Genomic DNA, 9908 nt, shown 5'->3' on the forward strand with positions numbered 1-9908 from the left:
AAAATAATATGTGGGTTCTTGATAAAACAAGATTGGTGGCTATCAATAAAGGTTAATAAATTCTTCCATAAGGATGGAGAATGATCAAATCTAAGATTTGATCTCACATTTTATTTGAGTTATAGATCCAATAGTGCCTAAGATCCGAACATTTAAACTTTCTAAAGTTCGGATGCTAATCCATATGTTTCACACACGATTAATGTTGTATATTAAGTATGAGTATTACAAGGAAAGAAATAAGAATTTCTTTCTAAGTGTTGAATTGGATTCTCGTTATATCATTCACAAATCCGATTGTTGAGACCAACACTTTCCAAATGAACAAAATCACCGGCTGGGACTTACTGATGGTTCTTTTCTCAACGATGTTAAGCCATACAGCCATCTTGTGGGATGACTGGTCTATCTGGATGTAACACCACCAGATCTGGTTTATGTTGTTCATATACTTTCATAATTTATGTATCAGCCTCGTCACCAACGTTAGGAAGCTACACTTCAAGTGGTCTGTTATTTGAAGGGTAATTTAAGACAAGGAATTCTTATTCGCTCGGACAGTGACTTAACCATGGCAGGTTGGTGTGATTATGATTGGGACCTTTTCACTCTAACTAGACGGTCATTTACAGGTTGGATTATATTTCTTGGCGATTCTCCAATTTCATGGAAAGCGAAGGAAAAAAATCGTGTTCCTTTCCTTTACTGAATTAGAATATCAAAGAACGGCCTCGATCACATGTGGGTTGAAGTGGTTGAAATGACTGTTAATAAGCCTTGTTGTTCGACATCTAAAAGTTGTCCCATTGTTTTGTGATAACCAATTTGCGCTTCATATTGCTAAAAATCCAGTTTTTCACGAACGTACCAAATACATTGAAATAGATTGTCATTTTGTGCGTGACACCTTCAAGAAGGCTTGATCTTTCCATCCTTTATAAATACTATCATGCAATTAGCAGGCTTCTTCATGAAGGCTCTCAGGCAGAAACTATGCTATTTCCTACTTAACAAGTTGGGCATTTCCAATCTCCATTCTCCACCTTGAGGAGGTGTTGAAATATATGTCATACTATCCTCCCCATATAAATAAGGATATTATCCTAATATAGTTGGGATAAGTTTGGACTTTATTGATAGAGATCCCCTTGCCCTTATCTCTTGACTTGTTTTGATTATTTCATTTTTTTGTCCGGTCTTCTCTTTGTATAAATAGGAGATCCTTGAATAATAATGATAAGCATAAACTTTGACCCCTACAATTTTGAACAAAACTAGATAAGCCGTTAAGATTAATATGAGAATGTGATGACTCAAAAATAATTCCGAAAGAGTCAGATAAACCAGTTTATATATTTTTTTACAAAAATATAATTAAATAAGTTCTTTACTAAAAGAACTTAGTGGCAGCCCACATTATTAGAGGTTCCACAAGTTCTATAGCTACGGTAATGTGGGTGATGATAGATGAAGTTGATGATGACTCTACTACCACCTAATGGTAACTACCAAGTGTTCTACACACTTGACTAACCTTTTCATATTATTTTGTAATCTTCTCTGTTATAAAGACTAATTCTACTATCTTAATATATTTTTAGGTAGTGGAATATATTACATATGTTATATTCTTTTTAAAGTAAAAGATTTTATAGGCCATTAGTACGTAAGCAAACCCAACCAATTTATAGAGCAAGTAAGGAAAATTTATCCGACCCATGATAAATATACTTGAAAACTATTGTTTTGTTTAGAGCACGTAAGTCGTTTAGATTTGCTAAATTAGGTCTGTAGGACAAAAATAGGCTAAGTCGAGTCCGTGTCTAGTTCAATCCCACAAATCACCTCTAGTTCAACTTCATCATCGTTTTTTTATTATTTGAAAGAGAGGTAAAAATATTAAACACGCAATTTAATCCATTTTGTATAGATATACTTAAAAACTATTGTTTTGTTTTCACTATACATGAGATGCATTAACCTAACAAATGGATGTTAAGCCAACTAAATTGCTTTTCATTTAAGCAATTTGTTCAAGGTTGTATACATCTTTAGTTGTTAGCTTATCGAACAACACTAGTTTCAATAGTGGTAGTCTTATCTCGAGATCAGATACTTATTCGTTTGAGAAAGAGTGGAAGACAATAGTCACTATAGAATACGTCAAATCCTTGTGACATGTCACTCAATCCACTTACTAAGTGGTACCACCCAAACTATTTCTTAACTATTACACAAGTCTAATGTCATTGATGACATGTAAAGTTGTAGTTATGCCTTGCCTTTATGCATTGGTGAGACCAACCATTCATGATATTATCTAAAGTTGTTATTCGCAATATTATTAGTTGACCCACTACTCATATGATTAATTACATAGAACCCCTAAACCCCATTAGAATTTTGATAGATGATTTTACCATTATCCCAATATATATATATATATATATATATATATATATAATTAGATTTTCATATTCCCTTGTGCCATATTTTTTATACATATTATTTTAAATAAGAAAAAGCAGATAACAGAATAAGAACACATCACTTTACAGGGATTTGTGAAATCGAATATCTTAATTCTAAAATCAAAGATGCTTTAAAAAAATGTGTCGTCATTAAATATGGGCCACATTCATATCTTATTTTATGACAAGATAAATATAAAACATGTTTTTTTTACGATGATCTTGTAGTTAGGTTTAATTTTTTTTTAAAGAAATTTTAAAAAATAATAAATATTATCACAACAAACCATTCAAAATGTCACTCTAAAAATTGTTGGATTTTATGACTTCAAATTTTTAAACATGTTTAGTTTGTAAAACAAATCATCATAAAAAAATTGAACTTTAAAATAGGTTATCATAAACATCAGTTATATTTGCCTTTAGTCAAGGCCAGTCCCAGACATATACCTCATCCGTTACTATTTGTATCATTTGCAATGTGTATATATAACGGTAACAAACATATTTTTCTAACAACTATTTTTACACTATATATTAACAATTGAGTTTTTACCCAACATACTTATTCTTACTCTTCCAATTCATTTGTCAAGAAAAGTTTTCCAAAGATTCTTCATTCAGTTCTAATTCTCGTCCTTGTGATACTTATGCTATTAATAATTTCTTTTAGTAATCTCCTACATGATGAATTCTAAATTTTCTTGAGCATGTTTGTACTTATGGTTCTCCCACTTCTCTGAGTTTCAATATTTATCAGTATAAATGGATTCTAAATTTTATCTCGTTGTTTGATAGTTACAATATGTCGATCCTTGCAAAAATTGAGTTTGTGACCCTTGACGTGAATGGAAAGAATTGCATGTCATGAATTATGGATGTCAAAATGTACCTCGAGTATATAGTCATTTTAGACAGGAAAACAATCAATACTCATCGCAAGACAAACCGATTAGCTTTTTAAATTATTGTAAAAAGGTATTTACAATTTTAGAAAAGATTAATTTATATTAATATATCGTCCTAAACCTGTCATGTTTAATTTATATTTTTTTTTCATAAAAATAAAATATGCATGTCACCATTATATAACAATAACACACTTTTTAAAATATAAATGATTTTAAAGTTAGAAACTCGATTTTGTTGTCTTAATAAAGTAATTTGTTCTTATTCTATTCTCTTGTTTATTTCAAAGAATAAGTTGCTTTCGATGTCGCTTCTTCTAATATCCACTGCTTTTTTGGTGACAACAAATATGCTCTACAACTTGCTATCTTATAAGGAACATATTGAATTAGACAGTCATTTTATACTAGAGAAGTTTTAGACTAAGTCCATCTTGAGGGGAAGTTCTAAGACTAAATAAGACGGGCATTTTAGTAATTGTTACTTCTGTAACCAAATTCTAGTTTGGCTCTGCCGTCACTCCACGCCTCACGCCATTTAGAACCTCGCATGTAGGGAATGAGATAATGAAAATTAATGTAGTGAGCCAATATATACAGGGATAAAAATAACATGTCTCATTCATTTCCTACCAATAAAATTAAAACACGTCAGATTTTTATTTATTTTAAATTTATTTAATTCATATTTACTTTCTCTCTCTGGTTGCATATATCTATATGATTGATGGATATATATGAGACAWGAAAWTTTADGATTATCCACAATACGAAATCTATTAGAGTGAAGTTTTTTCCTATTTAGCTCCCTACAACAATTAAAAGAGTCAATGTAAATGAGCTCGATCGGCCATTGAAATGTTTGCATAATGTAATATCGTAAAAAAACAATTCTTATCATTATAGTTGTAGAAATATAAGAAAAACGAAACAATTAATCGTTCATTTTATTGTTTCATTTTTCAAATACGATTATAAATAACATGAAACTCTCATCTTGGCACATCTAGCGTTTATTTAGCATTTTAATGAATAAAATGATTAATTTGCAACGAAACTTAAATAACAATATGAGAAAACAGCTCATAAATATAGTAATAAAATTCTAAAACATTAACCTCTAGCAAAATCAAAAGTATTATTGATGGATTTCATTGGAGATACATTTGACGAGATACAACAACAGACTTACAACATCGTAACAAGCAAACACCCAATAAGCATAACAAATCCTTTTTTCCTCCTTTTATTAAACATAAGACGATATTATTTAAGCTGAAATTTGTGCGACCACATATCATTTTTCATCATCGTCACTTTTATCATCATTAATCTCATTGAGAATCGCCATGAGTGCAACAATAAAGGCGTGATCAACGTTTGGATACACCGTAATGGTATACGTGTCGATTCCAAAAGCAATGCTTTCAACGGTCTGTTTCTTGTTCATCTATGATTTTACCATATAGCTCGATCAGGGTTCAAATGGCTTGTACATCATGCATGAAAAGTAGTACCAACAGACTTACCTTAGAAGGTAAGAGTCATCATTCTCACTTACCGTGCCGGTACAATTCTCGGTCATATCAATAACATAGAGTATAAGTGTCTTTTACCCGATAAGCGGTTAACCGGGTAAAAGTCACCACCCTCATTTACGAGGTAAGATTCCTGGATAAAAATCACTTGTCCCAAAATCACACGTCTCATTCATGTTCCACCAATGAAACTAAAACCCATCAAATTTTCATTTATTTTAAATTTATTTAATTCATTTACTTTCTTACTCTACGTACGTGTATTTATATGATTGGTGGACATGTATAGTACATAAACATGTGGGACATATGATTTTTATCCAAGATTCTCCATGAGCAAAATGACACAGTAAAATTGTTGATAAAGACTATCATCTCTGATCGAATAAGCATAACTTACCCGATAAAAAGCATAAAATTGTTTAGTTACCTCGTAAAAGACCGTAAATGCTTAGTAAAAAGATGTTGTCTTTACCTCTGCAATGATAGTTGTAGTCTCTCCAGCATAAACAGCACACCGTCTTTCAAACCARTTGCCTTTWACTTTGAAATCAGCAACATCTTGCCTTCTATTGGAGGCCAAGAACACATCAAGTGAAGTCTTGAATTGGGTTCTAGATGATTGTTTTGCAGTGAACACATGATCTCTAGGGTCTGTGCTATCTCCTCTAAAACATTGCCATCTTTTACGACCACCTATTAGCTGATACATATTAACAAAACATTAGTTTAGAAAGTCAGCTCCATCAGTTTAACTCACTCGATAACATAACTGCTCAACCGACATCACGAATACATAGTCGTTCGGTTGTCTATCGGCAAAGTATCCTAATGAGAAGTTTCTACAACTCAAATCAGTCAAGAAATCAACAAAACTAGTGGTTATGAGGAAATGCAGTACAACAAAATGAACCTTTTAGAATGTCCTATCGTTATTAGACAACCCATATATAATAAAACTTTAAATTTAATAGGGTTTAACGATTGTACATCCTATACAATGACGTTAGAATAAATTGTCATGGCCAAATTATGCGATCTCAATTATTTTTTTATATGGCATTTCTAAAATTGTGTCCTAATTAATAAATATTACATCGAAATAGATATATTATATTATTTTTAATTTTTTGCTGTTGAATTTTTTGGTTAAATATTTCATTATGATACAAATGTTTTATACGTATATTTTTAAGTTTCACTGACCAAAATATTATTTAAATAGTTTCAACGTAATTTACAATTTAAAAACAAAAAATAAATAAAGTACTATCTTAATACGAAATATTAATTATCTATTAAATTTTAGTCCATTTATAGTAATTATAAATGATGTAAACTATTGGATTAAATAACACTGTAACATTAATCATCGGATAAAGTAAAGATAATCAATATGTGAAGGACATGACCTTTTTTTGGAAAGTGACAATACGATTGCCGACGACGTCGACTAAGAGACGTTTACCATGAAAGCTCAATAACTTTCCTCTAACTTTGAACATCAAGTTGCCGTTGATATCAGTCACACCAAAGTTTCCATCAGAAAGAGTTAGTAGTTTCTTTCCGTTCAACATATCTATAGGATATGGAGATACGAATTGTGAACTCACAACACATACTGGTTTGACCTGAGTTTGTGACATGCCGCTCAATTGCTCTGTTAACAAAATTGCTACAATTAAATACAAGTTTTCTTGTGTAGCATATGAGTCGAGTTTGACAYATCGTTCTATTTATTATATGCATAGAAATATTCGAAACACGTTTTAAAATAAAAAATATAATAAAAACGATTCCCACTACAAGAAAATAAGAAAACTAAAGGAGGGTATCCCTAAAAATTTCAATAAGAATATATAATCTTTTTTGGGGGCAATGTCAATTCAAAAGGGGTCTACAACTCGAATAATTGTTATTTGACTTAATTGCTTGAATTCCATATTAATCATGTGTATGTAAAAAWTATATAAAAACCTATTACAAAATCTTTATCTATAAAACCAGTTATTATATATTTATATATTGTTGATAAATGTATACTACTTAAAATTCAAGTGTACTTGTTGAAGCTGCATAAGTATAACTTCTTAAAACTTAATATTTGAATCTATATAAATAACTCATAAGCATATTTAAATAATGACATACTTTACTTTAATATTTTGAATTAGACTATCGGTTATTTTTAAATCAAGAATATCAAGAAAATATCTATATTATATCATAAAACATTTTGGATGACTCTTCAATTATTATGCGTCAAATACCGTTGTTCAATGCATATTATTTAAAATTCAAATGTACATATTAATAGTATATGCGTTCAACTTCTTACAACTTCATGAGTAAATTCATATTACTAATTGAAAAACATATTCAAACATGATAAACACCKTATTTTAATTAAAAATATGACCCCTTTATTTATAGAATCTAAAATATCATAAGTATAGTTAATATTTTAATTAAAAACTAGCATTTTCTTTTGTTTAAATTCATACTTGTTATGATGAAAATCCACCTGTATTTGATGTCACATCACYTGGTAATTGAGGKCAAGAGTTGACGACGATGACATTGAAGGCGACACTTGGACTTCGGACAATTGACGAGAGGTTGATGACAAAGGGAGTGGCAACGATTACATGCACACTYGCAATGGCGTTGAGAACATCAGCGACCCACTTAATTGCTCAAGCAAAGACTTTGCCTCACGACCTGGATGAACCAACTYTGGTATCTTTAAGATTGTAACATCCCATTTTAAAAGGTTAGATAAAATATTTAGATGTTTGAAAAGTTTGGWGTATAATTGTTTGATAGTGAAAACCATGGGGTTATAATGTCCTTCCCTTAATTTYGTAATAATATAAATAGGGGTTTTAAAAGAAAAGAAAAATAAAATAATGGAATTGAAGAGAGGAATTGGRRRARGRARRARRWKGSSRWKGRARKYMWYYWARGSYTYMAMCYTKSYTTYYTTTYMWYYWAWYSRMMAAWTWARGKWARKTYYTTWWKTTTTAGTTTGATTTCTTGAAATATCTGATGTTTAGGTTAGTATTGGATTYGATTTTTGGCTTTTTAGAGCTCAAAACCGAGTTTTAGCGGCTGTCATGARGACARCTATGTATATGTRTAATTTATGTGAGAACCCGGTTTATGATGTRYATTTTAGCCCAATTGAGTTTCMTTGTGTTATATCTTCACTTTGATGCATTAGAACCTACAATCCTTCWAGGAYTGGAACAAAGTGGGTGYATACATCTTGTTAGTAGAAGTATTTGTTGGTAAGTTAATTTCATGTTTAGGATAGTTTTGAGTTCATCTAATATGTTCAATCATGAGTTGAAGTTGAAAAATTGTTATCTTTAACAATCTTTAGAAGTCAAAGTTTAGTGATGAACTTTAAGACATTGAAATATTCATGAAAATGTTAAGATGYTTGTTATGGTTTGTTTCTTTGTATTATTAAGATGTTATTAGATGGATTGAAGAAGAAAATTTCCACTCAAGTATGTTTTGATGATAGATTAAAGGGTATGTTAAAAACAGTTGACTTTTTCCAAAAAGTCAAACTGTTTCTTTTAATTTTTAAAATTGAGTCGTTAATTTTTAAAATTGAGTCGTTATATGCAAAATTATGAATTGAAATTTGGTGGATATTGTTATGATAGATATATAAAGGTGTTACAGTAATTATTTCAATGTTCCTTATAGGTTTTGATGGATTTTCAAAGTTAAAATAATGTTTGAGTTTGATTTGATCAATATATGAAAACCTATGCATTCATTAGGTTKTAAGTGCAAAAATGAATATGCGAACCTTATAAAAATATTTTAATGTGTAWGATAAGAATATTTTGGGGGTTAGAATGTGAGCCAAGAGCCTCAGAAGAAATAAGAGCAAGTCACCKRATTAGGTTATTTTGATGCTGTAAATTGTAAAAATTGTWTAAAATCACTCGTAACTCGGATTTAGAYGTGTAATACCAATATGGAAYGGTTSAGAAGTCCTATACAATCTATGTGTTGATTATGAGGTATTTTGGGCTCTAACTAGTTTAAAAAAATGGGTTTTTGCAGAGTTGTCCGTTTTAAACTCAAATAAAAGATTTGWTTMTWTTAAATCCATGTAGGAAAAGRTTCAGAGTCCATTTTTGWGTGGTTCTTGATGGTATGTATATGAAGATAAGTAAGTTGTCTAAATCTTTTGTTTAGGATGTTTGTATTGATGTGAGAATCATRTGTGGATTGTTTAGGTAGCACGATGGATAAGCAAGTTGGGCACCGGAGGCTAAKGTGAGTTTCAATTAGATTTTAATGGGGTGCATGTCAAACGTAATTACTTTTACATGATTTATTTTGTTGGATGTGTTTTGATGAATAAAGTAGAAAATGCATGATTTTAAATTATGATATGAAAGGAAGGTATTGATGTTTATACAAAGTAGGCATGGAACGACTCGTGGATGGGGCGGGTTTTGTAATCCCCAGCCCTGATTTTTAATAATAGCCCCGGCCCCAGTCCCCGGCGGGTATGGGGATTAACATCTCATCCCTGGTCAAACTCCAGTCAAACCTTATGAAAGATATATGTTAGTTTGAGTCTACTGGGATCCCCGACCCCGATTTAAGTCTACCGGAGATCCTCGGCCCCATCCCCGGGCCCTATTTTAGCGGGGAATCCCCATCCCCCGTTCAGGCCGGGTGAGCCGGGTTCCCCACCGGGTCGGAGCACATCACCATCCTTAATACAAAGTGACTTTATACATATTAAGTATGTCTTGTTTCTTTGATAAAGTATGTAGGAAATACTTTGGTAACTTKGAAAGGTGATATATATTTTTAAATMAACRTGCTTTGTAAACARAAGAGGAAAATTTTACGTTGTATAAATGGGGGCATTGTGAGTTATTTATTTACTCACTAACATGAGAATGGTAGATCCGGATCTGGCGAGCTTAGGGTCACCCTCTTTGTTACGTTTG

At 31.1% G+C, this 9908-nt stretch overlaps 1 protein-coding gene across 1 annotated transcript; it reads right to left on the bottom strand.

Annotated features, from left to right (window-relative positions):
- Positions 1–4500: 4500 nt before the first annotated feature.
- LOC112502364 (protein LURP-one-related 15-like) lies at positions 4501–6626 on the bottom strand. Its single transcript, XM_025106256.1, has 3 exons — positions 6330–6626; positions 5393–5620; positions 4501–4829 (listed from the first exon to the last, which is right to left on the bottom strand). The coding sequence occupies exons 1-3, from the start codon at positions 6561–6563 to the stop codon at positions 4677–4679; spliced, it is 615 nt and encodes a 204-aa protein (XP_024962024.1). The 5' UTR covers positions 6564–6626; the 3' UTR covers positions 4501–4676.
- Positions 6627–9908: the final 3282 nt, after the last annotated feature.

Source organism: Cynara cardunculus, unplaced genomic scaffold (genome assembly GCF_001531365.2).
Source record: "Cynara cardunculus var. scolymus isolate 2C unplaced genomic scaffold, CcrdV1 Un_Scaffold_1291, whole genome shotgun sequence".
Lineage (NCBI taxonomy): Eukaryota > Viridiplantae > Streptophyta > Magnoliopsida > Asterales > Asteraceae > Cynara > Cynara cardunculus.